Below are 23,968 nucleotides of genomic sequence, written 5' to 3' on the forward strand. Positions count from 1 at the left end.
GGAAAAGAGGCGAAGAAGCAGGAGGAAAGAGAAAGATAAAAAAGAAACGGAAGAAAAGCAAGAAAGAAGACAAAAGAAGAAGAAAGAAGAAAGAAGAAGAGAAAGGAAAGAAAAAAGAAACGAAAGAAAAGAAAAAAGAAAGAAAGAAGAAGACAGAAAGAAAGAAAGAAGAAAAGAAAGAAAAGAAAGAAAAAGCATAATAGAAAAAAAGAAAAGGAAAAAGAAAGAAAGAAGAAAAAGAAAGAACGAAAGAAAAAGAAAAAAGAAAGCAAAAAGAGAAGGAAGAAGAGACAAGAAAGGAAAGAGTGAAAGAAAAGAAAGAAAGAAAGAAAGAACAGAGAAAAGATGAAAGAAAGAAAGAAAGAAAGAAGAAAAAAAAAAAAAAGAACAAAGAAAAGGAAAGAAAGAAAGAAAGAAAGAAGAAAAGAAAGAAAGAAAGAAAGAAAGAAAGAAAGAAAGAAAGAAAGAAAGAAAGAAAGAAAGAAGAAAGAAAGAAAGAAAGAAGAAGGAAGGAAGGAAGGAAGGAAGGAAGGAAGGAAGGAAGGAAGGAAGGAAGGAAGGAAGGAAGGAAGGAAGGAAGGAAGGAAGGAAGGAGAAAAGAAAAGAAATAGAGGAACAACCCATGCAACCAGCAAATTGTGCTTAATCATGTGGACTCAGCCAACTCTTCCTCTACCGCTACCTATACTTAATATAAAAGAAGGGACTCCATATTTACAGAAAGGACAAGGAAATCTACTCCTTTCCTCTTCCTAGAACTGCTAAAGGTCATAGGCACTGGACACCTGGTTGCTGCTGAGGAAACGCAAAGCCTGACTTGCACTTGGACAGTTTGCCAATCTGTTTGTGGTAAGTTGATGTCATTTGTAGTCATTCCCAGTGAGTGCCAGGAAGAAGCTGGTTTGGATGCCACAATCTCTCTGTCTCAGTGCCATAAGTAGGCCCTCTGATCCTCACTCCTTGCCCCGCCTCTTGCTTAATTTATGCAGCTCTATTCTCAGACCTTGTAATACACCTCCAACCAGTGCCTGGCCCAACAAGCCACTTCAGATCCAGCAAACGGGTAAGTGGACATTACAGGAGGAGGGAAACTCTAACATGGGTTCTTCCTCTTTCATCTTGGGGAAGATTCAGGATAATTTTCTAACCAAAAGGTCTCCACAGTAATGAAGCCTAAGCACGAGACAAACGTGTTTCTGGATTACAGGATCTGTATAATCCCCACCTGTATAGAGAAATGTTGAGGGTGTGATTATCTCAGATGGCCTTGCTGCCATCAGGAAACCAGAGAGAGGAAGTTGTAAGGAAGTTAATCATGTTCTGCTCTTCACTGCTCAAACCCTCTTCCCTGTGTTCTTCTATAGAGATCACTGATGTACCCCTTAAGCGAGATTCACTGCTGCTCAGCATGGCTCAGCCCAACTCATGCTTCATTCTGATCTCCTGCCTGATGTTTCTGTCTCTGAGCCAAGGTGAGATTTTTCCCCCAGACCTCCCACAACCCCAGCCATGAAGCCTTCACTCCATCCTCATGCATATGGGCTCACATGAGAAAAAGCAGAGTCAACATCAAGGGTTATTTTCTGTTGTTCAGTGACCTTTATTGCTGATTTCATCCCATTCAAAAACATCCTCACCTCATTAGGGAGTTAGAGATGGAACTTAGAATGACCCTTTATCAGTGAGCACTGCAGTTGGCATTGGTTTATCATAGTAACACTACTCATGATGGGGGTTTTGGGGATGTCTGTATGTAGACAGTCATTAGTGGAATGGTGAACTGAGGGGAGATTTGTGTGTAGAGAAACCAGACAAGCTTGAGACAGGCAGAAGCCTGAGTACTTCGAGACAGAAAAACCTGAGCCCCACATGTAAAAGGGACAATGGGGACACATTTCATGAGCCTATTCATTGTGTGCTCTTGTCTTGAGCAAAGACATCTTGAGAGACTATAGGTAAGATTCAGGAGGGCAGTAGTGACCAATCACTTCATGACCTATAGCATCCTTCTATTCCTATAAAGAATCCTCAGAAGCTCCTACCTCACCATCCAGCCTTTGCCGTGCTCTGAGGGTCTTTCTTAATTGTCTCTCTTTTCCAGGCCAAGAGGTCCAGACAGACTCGCCCAAGGCCCGGATCAGCTGCCCAGAAGGCACCAATGCCTATGGCTCCTACTGCTACTACTTTAATGAAGACCTTGAGACCTGGGTTGATGCAGATGTGAGTGAGGAGAGCAGTGTGGGAAGAGAGGCTCATGAAGGGAGGGGAAGCTGCCACTCTCCAGTGTGTTCAGTGGCCGATATGAGATGAGACTAGTCCCCTCCCTATCTGATCATCAGCCCAAAACTTTCCAATCTACTTTATCCCATCATTCAGCACAGAGATGCTGGTGGTCAGTGACAGTATCATCAGGGACATTTCTGTGCTGTCCTTTTACTGACAGATCCTCTGGCAAGGCTCAGTATATCCCCCACACTTTCCTCCTCCACTGAGTGTTCCATTTGCTTCTTCAATAGCTCTACTGCCAGAATATGAATTCAGGCAACCTGGTGTCTGTGTTCACCGAGGCAGAGGGTGCCTTTGTGGCCTCACTGATTAAGGAAACTAGCACTGATGATGGCAATGTCTGGATTGGCCTCTATGACCCCAAAAAGGTCAGTCTGCAGCCTCTTTTATCTCTTGATTATCAATTTTGAGAAGAAAGAGGGAAGTCTAAGCTTTGGGAAGTCTAGAACCAGCTTTTATCCTTTCTTATTTTTAATAAAAGGGACTTCTTTAGAGATCCTATGATGTATGAGGTAGTGAGATTCAGTGTAGGTAGTAGGAGAGATGAGTGGAAACTGGATATTCTAAGTGTCCTGGGCATTCATTAATGCATAAACTCTATCTACTTCTAGGAAAGCATCTTTATATACCACCTCTTACCCATTTTATTATTGTCTTTCTTGAACAATATCCTTTTGTAGACTATATACAAAAAGATACTAGTGGAGGGCAACCTACTTATGGCATTTGGGAGCCTGGTGTTATACTAAACAATATACCAACAACTAATGGGCAACCGGTGGCATGGTGAATATGAGGGTCATGGGTCTCAGGAGAGAAAAATAAGAAATCACATTCTATAATGAGCTTTTATTTATTTATTTATTTTGTACCAACTTCAGAACATTTGTCATTTTGTGTGAGAGTGGGAGAGAATTGGACATTCCAGGAAAGGAGAAGCTTAAAGCAAAAGCAGAGGAAAAAATGTTCTATTCATGGGAAAAATAAGGTTTATTCTTACCTTATGTTTGGCCTGTTACTGAGTGTACACACAGGCCAGGTATTTCTCTTTCCAAGTCACCTCTTTCCCTCTTCTGGCCTTTCTCCATCTAGAACCGCCGCTGGCACTGGAGCAGTGGGTCCCTGGTCTCCTACAAATCCTGGGTCATTGGATCCCCAAGCAGTATCAATCCTGGCTACTGTGTGAGCCTGACTTCGAGCTCAGGTAAAAGGCAGAGAATCCATCCATTTGTTTACCATTCCCTCCTGCTTAATTCTGGGGATGAATGTAGGAACTGAGGTAGAGATGAGGTGAGATCCTTATCCAGGAAATGGTGAAGTGTTTTATCTTGTTTCTTTTTTTTTTTTTTTTTTTTGATTGATGAAATTAATACATTTATTTTTTAATCAGATTTTTTCCCATAGGTTACTGGGGAACTGGTGGTGTTTGGTTACACGAGTAAGTTCTTTAGTGGTGATTTGTGAGATTTTAGTGCACCCATCACCCAAGCAGTATACACTGCACCCAATTTGTAGTCTTTTAGATTCAGAGAGGGGCCACACTCCTTTCAAACCCCTTATTCTGACTCTTCTCATTGTGTCTTAGGATTCAAGGGATGGAAGGATGTGTCTTGTGAAGAAAAGTTTTCCTTTGTCTGCAAGTTCAAAAACTAGAGGCACTGGGAAATGGACGTATAGAAGTGATCCTGCAATTACTACAGAGTCAAAAATTAAACTGGAACACATCTCCAATTCAGTTCAAACCCTCTCTTCTCTACTGAATTTGCATCGGTGACCTTCAGTACTTTACCCACCCCCAGTCTCCAGGGCCTGAAATAATAAAAATAACATGTTTTCCCCACTGTGCTGTCTTCTGCATTTGTTCATTTCACGGTCTATGTCTGAATGGTTGGGGTTGGAATGATTACAACATTTCAGAGCTTGCTTTTTCCTGGATATTTTTTAAAGCCTCATTTACATATCATGCCTGTTGCACTTACAAACATGTGATGGCCTTTCTTATGACAAGTTAAGAAGATAAAGATTTCAGCCATATCCTACATGTTACCATGGACCTAGTTTGTGTTAAAGAAATAACTGCATTGTAAATCTAGAGATGGCTGGAATATTTGGTACCATGAAAGGATTTACATAATTAGGGTCTAAGGAGTCCACATCTATTCTCAAATACGCAGGTTGATTTCATGACTGAAGTGATAATTCAAGAAGAATTGTCAGGTATAGAGAGAGGACTTCATTGGTGGTAGAATAACTAGAGGTTGGAAGACCAGGAAGGTTTGTTAAATGGTGCTACTTCAATAAATAAATAAGTAAATGATAAATTAGATAAATAAAAATCTACAAGCATATTAATTCCCTCATTAAAGATCCTATCTCCAAATACATTAAATTCTGAAATACTGAGTTTTAGGACTTCCACAGATTAATTTTGTAGGAATTTTTCTGAGAGGCAGAGCAAGATGGTAGAATAGAAGACTCTGCCAATTGTCCCCCTGCTGCAGGGACACCAATTTAACAACTATTCAGAAAAAAACACCTTCATATAAACCAAAAGTTAGATGAGCCCTCTTAGTACCTGGATTTAACTCTGAATAACTGAATGGTAATGGTGACACATCCTCTGAGAGAGCTGACACATCCTCTGGGAGGGCTGAATTACTGAAAGAGGCACTGAAAAGACAGAAAAAACAGTCTTGAATGGCTGATGCCAGCCCTCACCCATCCACAGCAACACTAGTGTGGTGCAGAGAGCATCGCTGAGCACTGACAGAGGGAAAGTATAGCAATTGTGAGGCATTGAACTCAGCACTGTCCTACGAGAGCCTAAAGGAAAACCAGACCAAAATCATGTGGATGAAAAGAGTCAAACTCTTTAGAATATTTGAAGAGATTTATTCTGAGCCAAATATGAGTGGCCAACAGCCTGTGACACAGCCCTCAGGAGATCCTGAGAACATGTGCCCAAGGTGGTTGGAGTACAGCTTAATTTACACATATTAGGGAGACACGAGACATCAATCAAATACTGGAAGCTGGGGGTAAAGTAAGGGAGATGGTGCTTCCAAGTCATAGGCAGATGTACAATTTTTCTGATTGGAAATTGGTTGAAAGAGTTAAGTTATTATCTAAAGACCTGGAATCAATAGAAAGTAATGTCTGGGTTATGGTGAAAAGAGGTTGTGGAAAACAAAGTTTTAGCATGCAAATGAAGCCTCCAGGCATCAGGCTTCAGAGAGAACAGACTGTCAATGTTTGACATCAAACTTAAAGAATCTATTCTATCAGTAATTCCAAAACAGATAGGGTATCATGAGGCATGTCTGAATGCTGCCCACTATCATGTCCTGAACCAGTCCCTCAGGTTAGCCCTGGAATGCCCTTACCTAGATGAGGAGTCCATTCAGATGGTTGGAGGGCTTAGAATTTTATTTTTGGTTCACACTCTGCTGAAATCTTCCCACACATGGAGGATTTAAAGCAGCCCCAGTCAGAGGGGAATTTCCAATCCCAGTGGTTGGAACTTTAATTTCTGCACACCTCATCACTGCAGGCTAAAGTGCTCTGTGCTCTAAAAAAGTTGAAAGGCAGTCTAGGCCACAAGGACTGCAGCTCATAGGCGAGTCCTAGTGCTGAATTGCTCGCTTCACGGGAGACTCAACACATTACTGGCTATGGTGGCTATCAGGTGAAATTCCTTTTGCTTGAGAAGAACACAAGGAAAAGTAAAGTGGACTTTATCTTGCATCTTAGGTACTAGCACAGCCCCAGGAGGGTAGAGCACCGAGTGAGCTGTTAGGTTCCTCGATTCCAGGATTTGACTCTTGGACAGCATGTCTGAACCTACTCTGGGTCAGAAAGTAGCCCACTTCCCTGAAGAGTAAGTCCCAGGCCAGGCACATTTCACCACAACTGACTTAAGAGCCAGCCCTTGGGACTTAAGGGAACATTAGGTAGAATGCAATACTCCCCATGGCCTGTGGTGGCAGTGGCTACACAGGGAGGCTCCTCTGCCTTTGGAAAGAGCAAAGAAGAATGGAAAAGACCTTGTTTTGTGGTTTGAGTGCCAGTTTAGCCAAAGTACAATAGAGTATCAGGTAAACTTCTAACGTTTCTAATGCTTGTCCCTGCTACTGGACAGCACATCTGGACCTGCCCAGGGCTTGGGGAACCTTGCCACCCTGAAGTAAATTGTTTCCTTTGCTGTGCAAAAGCTTTTGAACTTGATGTGATCCCATTTTGCCATTTTTCTTTGGTTGCCTGAGCTTGTGGGATATAACTCAAGAAATTTTTGCCCAGACCTATGTCCTGTAGATTTTCCTCAATGTTTGTTTGCTTTTCATTCGTTTTTGTCGTAGTTTCATAGTTTGAGGTCTTATATTTAAGTCTTCAATCCTTTTAATTTTTGTATATGGCCAGAGACAGGGGTCTAGTTTCATTCTTCTGAATATGGATATCCTATTTTCCCAGCACCATTTATTGAAGAGACTGCCTTTTACCCAGTGTATGTACTTGACACCTTTGTCCAAAATGATATCATTGCGGGTGTGTGCAACAGTCACTTCTCAGTCCTTGGAGGAGTCGTCACTGCTGGCCTCATAGAACAAGTCAGAGAGAATTCTCTCCTCTTCGATTTTTTGGAATGCTCCTGAACTTTTCTTTGTTGGGAAACTATTTGTTACTGATTCAATTTTATTACTCATCACTGGTTTATTCAGGTTTTCCAATTCATCCTGATTCAATTTTGGTAGGTTGTATGTATATAGGAATTTGTCTACTTCCTTTAGATATTCCAGTTTGTTGGTGTATATTTGTTCATAACAGTCCCTGGTGATCTTTCTTAACTTGTGTGGTATCAGTTTTAATGTCGTTTTCATTCTGATTTTGTTTATTTGTATTTTCTCTCATATTCTTGGTTACTTTAGAATAATCAAGAATAAAAGAGAGAAAATATTTTATTTATTTTTATCCTTTTAAAAAAACAACTTTTTGGGTTTTTTTTTTTTTTTTTTTTTTGGTTCCTTGTATGTTTGTAGTCACCATTTTATTTATTTATGCTCTGATCTTTATTATATATTTTCTTCTGCTAATTTGGGGTTTGATTTGTTCTTATTTTTCTAGTTCCTTAAGGTGCATCATTAGATTGTTCATTTACAATTGTTCTATTTGTTTGATATAGGCATTTATTGCTACAAACTTCCCTTTTAGCATGGTTTTTGTTGTATTCCATAGGTTTTGGTATGTTGTGTTTTAGTTTTCACTTGTTTCAAGATATTTTTTGATTTTCTTATTAATTTATTTCTCGACTCTGTGGCCATTCAGGAGCATGCTCTTTAATTCCCATGTGTTTGTACAGTTTCCAAAGCAAAGTTTTCAATTCTTGTTATTGACTTCTAGTTGAATTTCACTGCGGTCTGAGAAAATACTTGATAGGATTTTGATTTTTTAACAATCATCAAAACTTAGTTTTATATCCTAACATATGATCTATTGTGAAGAATGTTCCATTTGTTTATGAGAGAGTGTGTATTCTCTGTTAGATCAAATGTTTTGTATGTGTGGTAGGTCCATTTGGTTGAGCATGCAGTTTAAATCCAAAGTTTCTTTGTAAATTTTCTTTCTAGTGATCTATCTAATTCTGAGAGTGGGATAGGGGTATGGAAGTCCCTGACTTTTATTCCATTGGAATCTCTCTCTGTCCCTTTAAATCTAATATTATTTGCTTTATGTATTTTGGTACTTTCCTGTTGGGTGCATTTATGTTTAGAATTATTATATTCTCTTGCTGAATTGATCCCTTTATCATTTTATAATTAACATCTTTGTGCCTTTTCAGTATTTTAGATTTAAAGTCTGTTTCACCTGATATAAGTATAGCTATTCCTACTTGCTTTCGGTGTCCATTTGCATGGAATATCATTTTCTATTTCTTTACTTTCAGCATTTTTACAGGTGAGATGAATTTATTAAAGGTAGGATACAGTGGAGTTATTTTTCTAAAAATCCATTCAGTCAGGTTTATAAGTGGAAAGTATAACCTATTTACATTCAAAGTTTTTCTTGATATTTGAACACTTATTCCTCTCATTTTGTTAATTGATTTCTGATTGTTTTGTACGTCTTTTATTTCTTTTTTTCCTCTTCATTGTTTATCATTGTGGTTTGGGGGCTTTCTGTAGTGATAACTTTTGAGTCTTTTCTCTTCCTTGTTTGTGTGTTTGCTTCTCAGTGGTTTTGATATTGTTATGTTTTCATGAGAGTAGATGTTGTTCATTCACTTATGGGTACAGGACTCCCTAAAGCATTTCTTGTAGGACCGGTATAGTGATGTGAATCCCTTTACCTTTGGTCTGTGTGAGAAAGGCATTCTTTCTCCTTCATTTATGTAGGGTAACTTTGCTAAATATAGGATCCTTGGCAGGCAGCTTTTTCCTGTTTTGTTTTGTTTTTCCTTTCAGCACTTGGAATATGCCATCCTGTTTTCTTCTGACTCTAAAGATTTCTTCTAAGACATCCACTGTTAGTATAGAAAGGATGACTTTATAAGTGACTAAGTGTTTTTATCTGGCTTTTTTCAGAATTCTTTGTCTATGTCTTTTGACAGTTTGACTATAATGTGCCATAAACTGTGTCCATTTGGGGATCTCTGAGCTTCTTGTATTTAGATGTCTAAATATCTTGCTAGACTTGGGAAGTTTTAATCTTTTATATCATTATATTGCTTTTCCAACTCTTTCATTCTCTCTTCAACTTCTGAGACATCAACATTTTGAATATTTGATCACTCTGTGATCTCCCATACATTACCTAGGCTTTGCTCATTCTTTTATATTCCTTTTTCTTTATTTTGGCTTGATTTGAAAAGACTTGTCTTTAAGTTCTGAAATTCTTAATTCTGCTTGACCTAGTAGTCTATTATTAAAATTTTGCAGGTAATTTGTTTTTTAATTCAATGAGTTATTCTGTTCCAGAATTTTTGTTTGGTTGCTTTCTATAATATCTACCTCTTTTGTAAATTTTTCATTTATATCTTGAGTTTTTTTATTTCTTTTATTATTATTATTAGTATTATACTTTAAGTTCTAGGGTACATGTGTATAACGTGCAGGTTTGTTACATATGTATACTTGTGCCATGTTGGTCTGCTGCACCCATCAACTCGTCAGCACCCATCAACTCGTCATTTACATCAGGTATAACTCCCACTGCAATCCCTCCCCCCTCCCCTCTCCCTATGATAGGCCCCAGTGTGTGATTTTCCCCTTTCCGAGTCCAAGTGATCTCATTGTTCAGTTCCCACCTATGAGTGAGAACATGCGGTGCTTGGTTTTCTGTTCTTGCATAGTTTGCTGAGAATTATGGTTTCCAGCTGCATCCATGTCCCAACAAAGGACACCAACTCATCCTTTTTAATGGCTGCATAGTATTCCATGGTGTGTATGTGCCACATTTTCTTAATCCAGTCTGTCACTGATGGACATTTCGGTTGATTCCAAGTCGTTGCTCTTGTGAATGGTGCCACAATAAACATACGTATGCATGTGTCTTTATAGCAGCATGATTTATAATCCTTTGGGTATATACCCAGTAATGGGATGACTGGGTCATATGGTACTTCTAGTTCTAGATCCTTGAGGGATCGCCATACTGTTTTCCATAATGGTTGAACTAGTTTACAATCCCACCAACAGTGCAAAAGTGTCCCTATTTCTGCACGTCCTCTCCAGCACCTGTTGTTTCCTGACTTTTTAATGATTGCCATTCTAATTGGTGTGAGATGGTATCTCATTGTGGTCTTGATTTGTATTTCTCTGATGGCCAGTGATGATGAGCATTTTTTCATGTGTCTGTTGGCTGTATGAATGTCTTCTTTTGAGAAATGTCTGTTCATATCCTTTGCCCACTTTTTGATGGGGTTGTTGTTTTTTTCTTGTAAATTTGATTGAGTTCTTTGTAGGTTCTGGATATTAGCCCTTTGTCAGATGAGTAGATTGCAAAAATTTTCTCCATTCTGTAGGTTGCCTGTTCACTCTGATGGTAGTTTCTTTTGCTGTGCAGAAGCTCTTTAGTTTAATTAGATCCCATTTGTCAATTTTGGCTTTTGTTGCCGTTGCTTTTGGTGTTTTAGACATGAAGTCCTTGCCCATGCCTATGTCCTGAATGGTATTACCTAGGTTTTCTTCTAGGGTTTTTATGGTATTAGGTCTAACATTTAAGTCTCTAATCCATCTTGAATTAATTTTCGTATAAGGAGTAAGGAAAGGATCCAGTTTCAGCTTTCTACTTATGGCTAGCCAATTTTCCCAGCATCATTTATTAAATAGAGAATCCTTTCCCCATTTCTTGTTTTTGTCAGGTTTGTCAAAGATCAGATGGCTGTAGATGTGTGGTATTATTTCTGAGGACTCTGTTCTATTCCATTGGTCTATATCTCTGTTTTGGTACCAGCACCATGCTGTTTTGGTTACTGTAGCCTTGTAGTATAGTTTGAAATCAGGTAGCGTGATGCCTCCAGCTTTGTTCTTTTGACTTAGGATTGTCTTGGCAATGCAGGCTCTTTTTTGGTTCCATATGAACTTTAAAGCAGTTTTTTCCAATTCTGTGAAGAAACTCGTTGGTAGCTTGATGGGGATGGCATTGAATCTATAAATAACCTTGGGCAGTATGGCCATTTTCACGATATTGATTTTTCCTATCCATGAGCATGGTATGCTCTTCCATTTGTTTGTGTCCTCTTTGATTTCACTGAGCAGTGGTTTGTAGTTCTCCTTGAAGAGGTCCTTTACATCCCTTGTAAGCTGGATTCCTAGGTATTTTATTCTCTTTGAAGCAATTGTGAATGGAAGTTCCTTCCTGATTTGGCTCTCTGCTTGTCTGTTACTGGTGTATAAGAATGCTTGTGATTTTTGCACATTAATTTTGTATCCTGAGACTTTGCTGAAGTTGCTTATCAGCTTAAGGAGATTTTGGGCTGAGACGATGGGGTTTTCTAAATATACAATCATGTCATCTGCAAACAGGGACAATTTGACTTCTTCTTTTCCTAATTGGATACCCTTGATTTCTTTCTCTTGCCTGATTGCCCTAGCCAGAACTTCCAACACTATGTTGAAGGAGTGGTGAGAGAGGGCATCCCTGTCTTGTGCCAGTTTTCAAAGGGAATTTTTCCAGTTTTTGCCCATTCAGAATGATATTAGCTGTGGGTTTGTCATAAATAGCTCTTATTATTTTGAGGTACGTTCCATCAATACCGAATTTATTGAGCGTTTTTAGCATGAAGGGCTGTTGAATTTTGTCAAAAGCCTTTTCTGCATCTATTGAGATAATCATGTGGTTCTTGTCTTTGGTTCTGTTTATATGCTGGATTACGTTTATTGATTTGCGAATGTTGAACGAGCCTTGCATCCCAGGGATGAAGCCCACTTGATCATAGTGGATAAGCTTTTTGATGTGCTGCTGGATTCGGTTTGCCAGTATTGTATTGAGGATTTTTGCATCGATATTCATCAGGGATATTGGTCTAAAATTCTCTTTTTTTGTTGTGTCTCTGCCAGGCTTTGGTATCAGGATGATGTTGGCCTCATAAAATGAGTTAGGGAGGATTCCCTTGTTTTCTATTGATTGGAATAGTTTCAGAAGGAATGGTACCAGCTCCTCCTTGTACCTCTGGTAGAATTCAGCTGTGAATCCATCTGGTCCTGGACTTTTTTTGGTGGGTAGGCTATTAATTGTTGCCTCAATTTCAGAGCCTGCTATTGGTCTATTCAGGGATTCCACTTCTTCCTGGTTTAGTCTTGGGAGAGTGTAAGTGTCCAGGAAATTATCCATTTCTTCTAGATTTTCTAGTCAATTTGCGTAGAGGCGTTTATAGTATTCTCTGATGGTTGTTTGTATTTCTGTGGGGTCAGTGGTGATATCCCATTTATCATTTTTTATTGCGTCTATTTGATTCCTCTCTCCTTTCTTCTTTATTAGCCTTGCCAGCGGTCTGTCAATTTTGTCGATCTTTTCAAAAAACCAACTCCTGGATTCATTGATTTTTTGGAGGGTTTTTTATGTCTCTATCTCCTTCAGTTCGGCTCTGATCTTAGTTATTTCTTGCCTTCTGCTAGCTTTTGAATGTGTTTGCTGTTGCCTCTCTAGTTCTTTTAATTGTGATGTTAGAGTGTCAATTTTAGATCTTTCCTGCTTTCTCTTGTGGGCATTTAGTGCTATGAATTTCCCTCTACACACTGCTTTAAATGTGTCCCAGAGATTCTGATATGTTGTATCTTGGTTCTCATTGGTTTCAAAGAACATCTTTATTTCCGCTTTCATTTCGTTATGTACCCAGTAGTCATTCAGAAGCAGGTTGTTCAGTTTCCATGTAGTTGAGCAGTTTTGATTGAGTTTCTTAGTCCTGAGTTCTAGTTTGATTGCACTGTGGTCTGAGAGACAGTTTGTTATAATTTCTGTTCTTGTACATTTGCTGAGGAGTGCTTTACTTCCAATTATGTGGTCAATTTTGGAATAAGTGCGATGTGGTGCTGAGAAGAATGTTTATTCTGTTGATTTGGGGTGGAGAGTTCTATAGATGTCTATTAGGTCCGCTTGGTGCAGAGATGAGTTCAATTCCTGGATATCCTTGTTAACTTTCTGTCTCGTTGATCTGTCTAATGTTGACAGCGGAGTGTTGAAGTCTCCCATTATTATTGTATGGGAGTCTAAGTCTCTTTGTAAGTCTCTAAGGACTTGCTTTATGAATCTGGGTGCTCCTGTATTGGGTGCATATATATTTAGGAGAGTTAGCTCTTCCTGTTGAATTGATCCCTTTACCATTATGTAATGGCCTTCTTTGTCTCTTTTGATCTTTGATGGTTTAAAGTCTGTTTTATCAGAGACTAGGATTGCAACCCCTGCTTTTTTTTGTTCTCCATTTGCTTGGTAGATCTTCCTCCATCCCTTTATTTTGAGCCTATGTATGTCTCTGCATGTGAGATGGGTCTCCTGAATACAGCAGACTGATGGGTCTTGACTCTTTATCCAGTTTGCCAGTCTGTGTCTTTTAATTGGAGCATTTAGTCCATTAACATTTAAGGTTAATATTGTTATGTGTGAACTTGATCCTGCCATTATGATATTAACTGGTTATTTTGCTCGTTAGTTGATGCAGTTTCTTCCTAGCCTCGATGGTCTTTACATTTTGGCATGTTTTTGCAATGGCTGGTACCGGTTGTTCCTTTCCATGTTTAGGGCTTCCTTCAGGGTCTCTTGTAAGGCAGGCCTGGTGGTGACAAAATCTCTAAGCATTTGCTTATCTGTAAAGGATTTTATTTCTCCTTCACTTATGAAACTTAATTTGGCTGGATATGAAATTCTGGGTTGAAAATTCTTTTCTTTAAGAACGTTGAATATTGGCCCCCACTCTCCTCTGGATTGTAGAGTTTCTGCCGAGAGATCTGCTGTCAGTCTGATGGGCTTCCCTTTGTGGGTAACCTGACCTTTCTCTCTGGCTGTCCTTAAGATTTTTTCCTTCATTTCAACTTTGGTGAATCTGGCAATTATGTGTCTTGGAGTTGCTCTTCTGGAGGAGTATCTTTGTGGCGTTCTCTGTATTTCCTGAATTTGAATGTTGGCCTGCCCTACTAGGTTGGGGAAGTTCTCCTGGATGATATCCTGAAGAGTGTTTTCCAACTTGGTTCCATTTTCCCCCTCACTTTCAGGCACCCCAATCAGACGTAGATTTGGTCTTTTTACGTAATCCCATACTTCTTGCAGGCTTTGTTCATTTCTTTTTCTTCTTTATTCTTTTGGTTTCTCTTCTCGCTTCATTTCATTCATTTGATCTTCAATCGCTGATACTCTTTCTTCCAGTTGATCGAGTCGGTTACTGAAGCTTGTGCATTTGTCACGTATTTCTCGTGTCATGGTTTTCATCTCTGTCATTTCGTTTATGATCTTCTCTGCATTAATTAGTCTAGCTGTCAATTCTTCCACTCTTTTTTCAAGATTTTTAGTTTCTTTGCGCTGGGTACGTAATTCCTCCTTTAGCTCTGATAAGTTTGATGGACTGAAGCCTTCTTCTCTCCTCTCGTCGAAGTCATTCTCTGACCAGCTTTGATCCGTTGCTGGTGATGGGCTGCGCTCCTTTGCAGGGGGAGATGCGCTCCTATTTTTTGAATTTCCAGCTTTTCTGCCCTGCTTCTTCCCCATCTTTGTGGTTTTATCTGTCTCTGGTCTTTGATGATGGTGACGTACTGATGGGGTTTTGGTATAGGTGTCCTTCCTGTTTGATAGTTTTCCTTCTGACAGTCAGAAGGACTGTCTGTTGGTCTGTTGGAAATTGCTTGAGGTCCACTCCAGACCCTGTTTGCCTGGGTATCAGCAGCAGAGGTTGCCGAAGATAGAATATTGCTGAACAGCGAGTGTACCTGTCTGATTCTTCCTTTGGAAGTTTCCTCTCAGGGGTGTACTCCACCCTGTGAGGTGTGGGGTGTCAGACTGCTCCTAGTGGGGGATGTCTCCCAGCTAGGCTACTCAGGGGTCAGGGACCCACCTGAGCAGGCAGTCTGTCCGTTCTCAGATTTCAACCTCCGCTTTGGGAGATCCACAGCTCTCCCCAAAGCTGTCAGAGAGAGTCGTTCGCGTCTGCACCGGCCCCCGCTGCTTCCCCTGTTGGTCTTCAGCTGTGCGCTGTCCCCAGAGGTGGAGTCTACAGAGACAGGCAGGCTTCCTTGAGCTGCTGTGAGCTCCACCCAATTCGAGCTTCCCAGAGGCTTTGTTTACCTACTTAAGCCTCAGCAATGGCGGGCGCCCCTCCCCCAGCCTCGCTGCTGCCTTGCCGATAGATCGCCGCAGACTGCTGTGTTAGCAGTGAGGGAGGCTCCGTGGGCGTGGGACCCTCCCGGCCAGGCGTGGGATATATTCTCCTGGTGTGCCTGTTTGCTTAAAGCACCGTATTGGGGTGGGAGTTACCCGATTTTCCAGGTGTTGTGTGTCTCAGTTCCCCTGGCTAGGAAAACGGATTCCCTTCCCCCTTGCACTTCCAGGTGAGGCGATGCCTCGCCCTGCTCCAGCTCTCCTTGGTCAGGCTGCAGCAGCTGACCAGCACTGATTGTCCGGCACTCCCTAGTGAGATGACCCCAGTACCTCAGTTCAAAATGCAGAAATCACCGGTCTTCTGTGTCGCTCGTGCTGGGAGTTGGAGACTGGAGCTGTTCCTATTCGGCCATCTTGCTCCACCTTTTTTTGTTTTTCTAACTGTCCCTTTTGGACTCTGCAGCCAGCCACAGGAACTTTTTTCTTCCCTTCTGTTATAGAGAAGGTAGCTAGTATAGATGCCTCACCTTTAGGAAGAAGAGAACATTAATGTGCAGAAAACTAAAGACTGAGAAATATGCAATTTCTGACATTCTGTGGTATAAGAATTAAAGGTATGACAAAAATCCAAATTCATGCCTAGAAAAAAGTCTAGGTTTCTTTAACTCCTATTTTATTTTCCTGACCAATATTAAGAATAAAAATGCATGAAAATCTCTGGCTTTTTTTTTTTTTTTTTTTTTGAAACAATTTCACTCTGTCATCCAGGCATGATTTTGGCTCACTGCAACCTCCACCTCCAGGGTTCAAGTGTTTCTCCTGCCTCAGCCTCCCAATTCCTGTGGAATTACAGGCGCCCACAACCACATCCAGCCGATTTTTATATTTTTGGTAGAGACGGGGTTTTACCATGTTGGTCAGGTTGGTCTCAAACTCCTGACCTCAAGTGATCCACCCGCCTCGGACTCTCAAAGTGCTGAAATTACCGGCGTGAGCCACTGCACCCAGCCATCTTTGCCTATTCTTGTCTGCTCCATGAAAACCTTGTTTTAAGCTTTCCTTCAATATATTTTCAAGAGTAGATCATCTGTCATTACTTTATTTCTCTTTTATCATTTTAAAAAAATTTTTACAGATGGGTCACCCAGGCTGGAATGCAGTGCCATGATCATAGCTCACTGTAACCTCAAGCTCCTGGGCTCAAGCAATTCTCCTGGACAGCTAAGACTACAGGTGCATGCCACCATATCCAACTAATTATTTTATTTTTACCTTTTTTTGGTGGAGGCTGGTCTTGAATTCTTGGCCTCACGTGATGCTCCTACCTCAGCCTCCCAAAGTCCTGGGATGACATGCGTGAGCCACTGCACCTGGTCTCATTATTTTTCATTTTGCCACAGGTAATTTATATCTACTTAGAAGTATTAATTCTGAGTCTTTTTTTTTTTTTTTTTTTTTGAAATGGAGTTTCGCTCTTATTGCCCAGACTGGAGTGCAACGGTGCAATCTCGGCTCACCGCAACCTCTGCCTCCTGGGTTCAAGTGATTCTCCTGCCTCAGCCTCCCAAGTAGCTCGGATTACAAGCATGCACCACCACACCTGGCTAATTTTGTATTTTTAATAAAGACGGGGGCCGGGCGCGGTGGCTCAAGCCTGTAATCCCAGCACTTTGGGAGGCCGAGACGGGCGGATCACAAGGTCAGGAGATCGAGACCATCCTGGCTAACACAGTGAAACCCCGTCTCTACTAAAAATACAAAAACTAGCCGGGCGAGGTGGCGGGCTCCTGTAGTCCCAGATAAAGACGGGGTTTCACCATGTCGGGCAGACTGGTCTTGAACTCCCAACCGCAGGTGATCAGCACGCCTCGACCTCCCAAAGTGCTGGGATTATAGGCATGAGCCACTACGCCTGGCTGAGTCTGTTTTTTTTACTGACTAAAAATTAATACAAATTCCAATAATGAAGTAACACGCACTATAATGAACCAGTTTTCTAGGGAGCTATTTTATTGGTGGTGTTAGTGTTACCTGACTGGTGTGTTTGCTTAATCCTAGAAACCCTCATGACTTAGTGTTCCAAATTGCTCTTAGCACAAGAACATAAAAATCTCTGTACAATCAAGTTCAGCAGGTCAGGAAAACCTAAAATAATAAATCTGTTATGTAGATTAAAAATGCAAAATCAAATCTCATCATGGGGAAACACTGGACAAATCCAAATCAGGGTACATTCTACAAAACAGCTGGCCAATATGCTTCAAATATGTCAAGGTCAAAAAAGACAAAAATTGAAGAACTGTTCCAGATTAAATGGAGCCAGAGAGATGACAACATGGATATATTATAATCCATGATCCCGGACTGGGGAAAAAAGTACATTGTTGGGACAATGGACAAAATGTGAATATGGACTGTGTATTAGATAACTGCATTGTATAAATAAACGTTAAGTTTCCTGAGTTTGATTAGTTATATGGTTTTATAAGATAGTATCTTTTGCTTAGCAGATGTACATATTTAGAGGCAAATAGGCACTATTTATCTCAAACATTTTCAAATGGTCCAGGGAAAAAAAATCCGTGTGTATGGAGCAGGACAAAAATGAGGCAAATAGGACAAAATGTAAACAATTGGTGAATTAGGTAAAAGATAAATAGGAGTTCCTTGTATTTCTCTTGCAATTTACCTGGAAATTTAAACCTATTATCAAAATTAAAAGTTAACCAAAAAAACAAATCTACGTGGGGAGGGAAAAAAAACAGATGAGGTGATTTAATCAATTTTAAATAAACTCAGTCTACTCTGGCTGATACATGCTAGAAACAGTATTTTTAAATATTTAATATTTCAATGTAAATTTTCTTCTTATAGTAGACTTCTCTGCCAGCCCTACAACAAAGTCAACAGCTCTTTCCATGACACTGTTAATAATCTTTACGCATTCAATAGTAGTATAATTTGTATTATAATTATTTGTTCATATCTAAACTGTAGGGCAAGTTCTTAATTCCTTATTTGCTTTCGTATCCTCAAGGCATAGGCACAATGTGTTACACAGGGCAGGTGTTTACATAAGAAGTTACAATGAATTCTCATGGTAGTCTTTTTCTTCTAGAACACAGGATGTATCTTTCAACATTGAAAACATTTCCTCTAAGCTCTGAAGTGCTATTTATAGTACCTAATATACCAATTTTTAAAAGTAACATTCAGTGATCACTCACCTACTGGGTGCTCTTCCACAGCACAGGGTAATCTGCTGCTCAGTTCCTCTTGCAAATCTTCAACAAGACGGTAAATTATTTTGTGAAGTTTAATTTTTACACCTTTTTTTGCAGCTGACTGTTGGATAACTTTGCCTACATTCACATTAAACCCATATATAACACCTAGCAAACAGAAATATGATCAATGAAGTAGCACAAAGATTACATTATAATCATTTATTTGTCTTTCAAGCAGAAACTTGAATCTAAATTGTTTTATTTTCTAAATTAAAATAGCAAATAAGAGGCCGGTTGCCGTGGCTCACACCTGTAATCCTATCACTTTGGGAAGCTCAGGCAAGTGGATCACCTGAAGTCAGGAGTTCGACACCAGCCTGGCCAACATGGTGAAACCCCGTCTCTACTAAAAATACAAAATTTCCCAGCACTTAGGGAGGCCGACCCGTCTCTACTAAAAATACAAAATTAGCCGGGCGTGGTGGTGGGCAACTGTAATTCCAGCTACTCGGGGGGCTGAGGCAGGAGAATCGCTTGAACCCGGGAGGCAGAGGTTGCAGTGAGCTGAGATCGTGCCATTGCACTCCAGCCTCGGCAAATAGAGCAAAACTCCGTCTCAAAAAAAAAAAAAAAAAAGCAGTTAGAGGAGGTTAGAAGGTCTATGATTTTTTTCTCACCAAAACTAGTAAATATTCCAATTGAAAGAATAGGAATAAATTGTATTGTGGCTTGTTAACAAAATTTCTTTATAATTTCAAATCCATTCATTTAAGGACCATTAAGTGCCTATAACGTGTAAAGCAGTATGCTAAACACAATTTGGTTTTTATACAAGAGAAATAAAAACACAAAAAATGACCAGGGCTAAAATATTATTGCTTCATTTTAATAACATTACATTATTAAATTATAATCTTATTGTCTACAATTTTTGTGGTTTGCACTTAGGTATTCAGATGGCCAAAAGATACCCAAAAATAGTGACTTAAAGGGGTGGAGGGAAAAATAGTGACTTAATTGGTAAGCGTCAAGAGTTATTTTTAAGAAGCAAGTTTCATAGAGCTGACCATTGCACCAAAAAACAAATAATGTATTTAACTGTAAATACTTTGGGAGAAAAAGAAAGCAAAAAACTCTTTAAAAAGATGAATGAAAAAAATTAACCTGGACGGGCACGGTGGCTCACGCCTGTAATCCCAGCACTTTGGGAGGCCGAGGCGGGTGGATCACCGGAGGTTGGGAGTTTGAGACCTGCCTGACCAACATGGTGAAACCCCGTCTCTACTAAAAATACAAAAATTAGCCAGGCATGGTGGCAGACGCCTGTAATCGCAGCTACTCAGGAGACTAAGGCAGGAGAATCTCTTAAACCCAGGAGGCAGTGGGTACGGTGAGCCCAGATTGCACCAATGCACTCCAGCATGGGCGACAGCGAGACTTTATCTCAAAAAAAATTAACCCAAAAAGTAAAAAAAAAAAAAAAAGCAAAACACTCTTGTCTTACACAAAATGAATGAAAAAAAAAAAAATTAACCCAAACAGTTTAATCTGGAGAAAAACACAATCACCTTGAAACTCCTATCATTAAGAAGTCATTCTGGCCGGGTGCAGTGGCTCAAGCCTATAATCCCAGGACTTTGGGAGGCCGAGGTGGGCGGATCACCTGAGGTCAGGAGTTTGAGACGAAACTGGCCAACATGATGAAACCTCATCTTTACTAAAAATATAAGAATTAGACAGGTGTGGTGGTGGGTGCCTATAATCCCAGCTACTCGGGAGACTGGGGCAGGAGAATCACTTGAACCAAGGAGGCAGAGGTGGCAGTGAGGCAAGATTGCACCACTGCATTCCAGCCTGGTTGACAAAAGCAAAACTCTGTCTCAAGAAAAAGAAGTTATTCAATTGGCTGGGCACAATGGCTCATGCCTATAATTCCAGCACTTTGGGAGGCCAAGGCAGGTGGACCACCTAGGTCAGGAGTTCAAGACCAGCCTGGCCAACATGGTGAAACCCTGCCTCTACTAAAAATACAAAATTAGCCAGGTATGGTGGTGCACGCCTGTAATCCCAGCTACTCGGTGGGGGCTGTGGCAGGAGAATCCCTTGAACGAGGGAGGCAGAGGTTGCAGTGAGCCGAGACGATGCCACATGTCAGCCTGGGCGACAGAGTGAGGCTCTGTCTCCAAAAAAAAGTCATTTCAATATCATTCAATACACTGTCTATATTACAGCACAGTACTAAGCCAGTCAGTGCCTATGAAATACGTTTAATCAATCAGTTAGATGTTACCTCTATCCTTTTCAGTAGAGGTGACATCTAACTCTAATCAAGTCAGGTTTCAAAGCAATCTCTTTCCTAAATGATTCCTAATAACTCAACAATGTTTTTGCTTTACTAGGTGTTCCACTTATTTAACAGTCATGAGTCCCCTTTTTTGTGTATCATAAATTCAACTAACAAAGACAGTTCCATGCCTTCTAGGCTTATAAAGCTAAAAAGACCTTTTGCTCTAAAAAGATATGACATATAAAGTTATCAATTACCAAAGATAGGAAGCCAAAAGTAAAAGATGAAGGAAAGACTGAATAGGGTAATTACAGTGCTAGGAACATTCAGAAGTCTAATGAAAGATATGAGAATCAACCTTGGGATAGTAAAGAACTAGGAGGAGTAGGGAGAGGGGGCAGTAATGGTGCTTTGAAAAAAAAGATAAAACGTGACTAGGTCTTGAAATAGTTCCCCAAAATTGCAGTACAACCACAACAAATGGAGCTATGGCCACAATACTGCACATCCCATTCAGTTTAAATTGCTAGCTGGGACTGGACTATAGCAGGAAGGGTGATGCTGATGGGAATAAATGTCAGGTGTGACAAGCCAAGCAACAAAAGACAGAAGCAGATGGTTCAGTGTTATTTGGGGAACACAGATTAACAAGAAAAAATGGAATCCTTACCATTAAATGTTTCAGCAAGGTTAACATCATTTGCACTTATATCACCCACTCCAGAATGTACTAATTCTAGTTCACACTCGTGTGAAGCATCGTAGGTATCTATAATGTTCAAAATGGCCTCAACAGAACCATCAACATCACCTAAATACAGAAAAAGTTTATAATTGTTGAAGAGTTAGAGGTCAGCAGACATAAAAATGACAATAATCTATTTAAAGCCATGATAGGAATGTCATTTACCACTAAATCCACTTTTATGTAGGCTTAGCATTACATATATCTACTGACTTAATAGCATATTATGAGCCAAAGGTTCATTTACAACAAAATCAGCAAGAAATACGTTGACTAAGAAAATCTCTCCTAAAATATTGAAATAATTTTCATGTAAATGTAAAGGATCAAACTATGAGAATAGTTAAAAAAATATATATATATATATATATATATATTCAAACAATGTAATGTAAAATCTTTAAAAAGATACCTTTAATAATCACAGGAAGTACATTTGAATCTCTTTCCATTTTCTCTTTTGGTTTTAAGGATGTTTGTTCTTTTCTTTCTAAATACTGTAGATATGACCTCTTCTTCCACTGCACATTGCTATACTTCTCACGGGCTTTCTGATATGCTTCCTGGTGTTCCTTTCGCTTTTCTTCTATTATTTTCAGATCCTCTTTACCTTTCTCCTGTTCTTGTTCATACTTCCTCCAGTCAACAACTTCACGTGCCCTTGGCTTTATAGGGGAAAAACGCGTTATTTAATGAAGTAGACAACAATAACTGCTAGTTTAAAGCCTTTATGTATGGCCAGGCGCGGTGGCTCACACCTGTAATCCCAGCACTTTGGGAGGCCAAGGCGGGTGAATCACCCGAGGTCAGGAGTTCGAGACTGGCCTGGCCAACATGGCAAAAACCCTGTCTCTACCAAAAATACAAAAATTAGCCAGGCGTGGTGGCGGGTGCCTGTAAATCCCAGCTACTTGGGAGGCTGAGGCAGGAGAATTGCTTGAACCCAGGGAGCGGAGGTTGCAGTGAGCTGAGATCACGGCCACTTCACTCCAGCCTGGGCAACAAGAGCAAAAATCTGTCTCAAAAATAAATACATAAAAGAAAAACAGAAAACAGAAAGGTTGTTGCCAAGGGCTCGGGAGAAGGACTAAGGTAATTTTAAAAGGTATAGACTTTCAGTTTTACAAGATAAAATAATTCAACAGATCTGTTGCACAACAACGTGAATAAACAACAATACTGAACTGTATATTTAAATATGGTTAACATAATAAATGGGATGTTAGGTGTTTCTTACCACAATTTTAAAAAAATAATTTCTTACAAGGTTATGCTAAGAGAAGAAACAGGGAGCAAAGTGTTCTGACAGAATCTTAAACCACTTTCTATCCCAGTCTCCATCAGCTAAGGGATTACTCACAGTTGTTAGAGAGTGTAAAGCAATGAGAAAATCTCTCTTGCTGATACGGAGGAAAATTCAAGCACACCACTTCAAAGATCTTTCTGCGTATTATATTAATGGGTAAGGTATAAAGAATTTACAAACCCTAAAATGCAACTATTGGTATTTTATTCTAATTTATGTTATCTGTAAGACTTTACCAATTCAGTCGAGTCAGTGGGGGAAAAAAAATAAAACAAATTGAACTACTTATGTCATCTAAATATGACTACCAGATGTATATGGATAGTTGCTATGGTCTACTGATAATAACTGCATTCTTGTGTTCTTGTGTCAGTACAAACAATAACATACTTTTTAAAACAAATGCTTTGAAAATATTGTTCATGAACTAACAATAACATGCAACAAAAATAATATATCATCATATAATCAAGTCACAAAAACCACAGAACAAATTAAAAAGGCAAGCAGTTTAAGAGTCCTACCCTTTTCCTTTGTCTGTGAAAGACTCCATTACTGTTCCTTCCACTGGACCATTGGGATCTGCTTTCAATTCTAACATTTCTGCAAGAGCAATTGTTGCTTCTGGCAAAGCCATCAGATTATTGCCCTTTAACAATAACAAAGGTTGTTAATACACATTAATAAATATTATCAGTAAATATAAATACCAAGGACAGAAAGTCACATAATCCTTGCAAGATATATTATACCTTTCTCTTTAATCATTAAAAGCATGATTACTCAATTTAACAAAGAAAGGAAGGGAGGGAGGGGAAAAGAAACTAAGAAAAAAGAGAATGGGAAGAATGGAAGAGAGGGAGGGATCAGCAAGAAAACCTGAGCCATGGACAGATCTTGCAAGGAATAAGTGGCTATTTTTTTTTTAAAGTATGGCCACTGGTGGTACTTGTTACTATCCCTTTCATAAACACATGCAATGCTTCATTCTTTTCTTTCTCCTCTGTCTGTCCCTACAATTGTGTTTCCTTCCTCTTGCTTTCTTTTTTTAAGTTCTACCCAACTGAACGAGATTTCAAGTCTATTATTTCATTTGATCAACTCAAGAATCCTATAAAGTAAATCAAGCATTACTTACTCTTATTAAATAAATGATGAGAAAATAAATAAATGAGAAGAAAAAGCACTAACTAGAGATCCAGGCTCTAAGCTGTGCTTTATAACCACCCAGCTGTGCACCCTTTAAAAAAAAAAATCACCTCACCTCCCTGGATCTCCTTACCTCAACCATAAAATGAAGAAGCTGGAGTGGGTGATTCTTT

The 23,968-nt window shown here is 39.7% G+C and overlaps 2 protein-coding genes across 2 annotated transcripts in view; one reads left to right on the plus strand and one right to left on the minus strand.

The window, feature by feature from the left end:
* Nucleotides 1-1,397: 1,397 nt before the first annotated feature.
* LOC115895657 (lithostathine-1-alpha-like) lies at nucleotides 1,398-3,980 on the plus strand. The gene is made up of 5 exons (XM_030926311.1): nucleotides 1,398-1,472; nucleotides 2,102-2,220; nucleotides 2,517-2,654; nucleotides 3,379-3,490; nucleotides 3,872-3,980. Exons 1-5 carry the CDS (start codon nucleotides 1,409-1,411, stop codon nucleotides 3,937-3,939), a joined length of 501 nt encoding a protein of 166 aa, XP_030782171.1. The 5' UTR covers nucleotides 1,398-1,408; the 3' UTR covers nucleotides 3,940-3,980.
* Nucleotides 3,981-4,941: 961 nt separating this feature from the next.
* LOC115895680 (translation initiation factor IF-2, mitochondrial-like) overlaps nucleotides 4,942-23,968 on the minus strand; it is a 35,189-nt gene continuing 16,162 nt past the window's right edge. The window contains exons 3-8 of the mRNA XM_030926335.1: nucleotides 23,171-23,295; nucleotides 21,753-22,027; nucleotides 21,266-21,406; nucleotides 18,309-18,473; nucleotides 15,505-15,608; nucleotides 4,942-4,956 (exon numbers count right to left, since the gene is read on the minus strand). Of these exons, the coding sequence (XP_030782195.1) occupies nucleotides 4,942-4,956; nucleotides 15,505-15,608; nucleotides 18,309-18,473; nucleotides 21,266-21,406; nucleotides 21,753-22,027; nucleotides 23,171-23,295 (825 nt within the window). The remainder of the gene's footprint in view (nucleotides 4,957-15,504; nucleotides 15,609-18,308; nucleotides 18,474-21,265; nucleotides 21,407-21,752; nucleotides 22,028-23,170; nucleotides 23,296-23,968) is intronic.

The sequence above is a fragment of the Rhinopithecus roxellana genome, chromosome 22 (assembly GCF_007565055.1).
Source record: "Rhinopithecus roxellana isolate Shanxi Qingling chromosome 22, ASM756505v1, whole genome shotgun sequence".
Taxonomy (NCBI): Eukaryota; Metazoa; Chordata; class Mammalia; order Primates; family Cercopithecidae; genus Rhinopithecus; species Rhinopithecus roxellana.

What these genes read in the sequence shown, in the direction of transcription:
- LOC115895657 (XM_030926311.1), top strand. Translation starts at nt 1,409, where the DNA reads ATGGCTCAGCCCAACTCATGCTTCATTCTGATCTCCTGCCTGATGTTT. An exon ending in GTTTCTGTCTCTGAGCCAAG is followed by an intron (nt 1,473 to 2,101) that starts GTGAGATTTTTC and finishes TCTCTTTTCCAG; the next exon opens with GCCAAGAGGTCCAGACAGAC. An exon ending in GAGCCTGACTTCGAGCTCAG is followed by an intron (nt 3,491 to 3,871) that starts GTAAAAGGCAGA and finishes ATTGTGTCTTAG; the next exon opens with GATTCAAGGGATGGAAGGAT.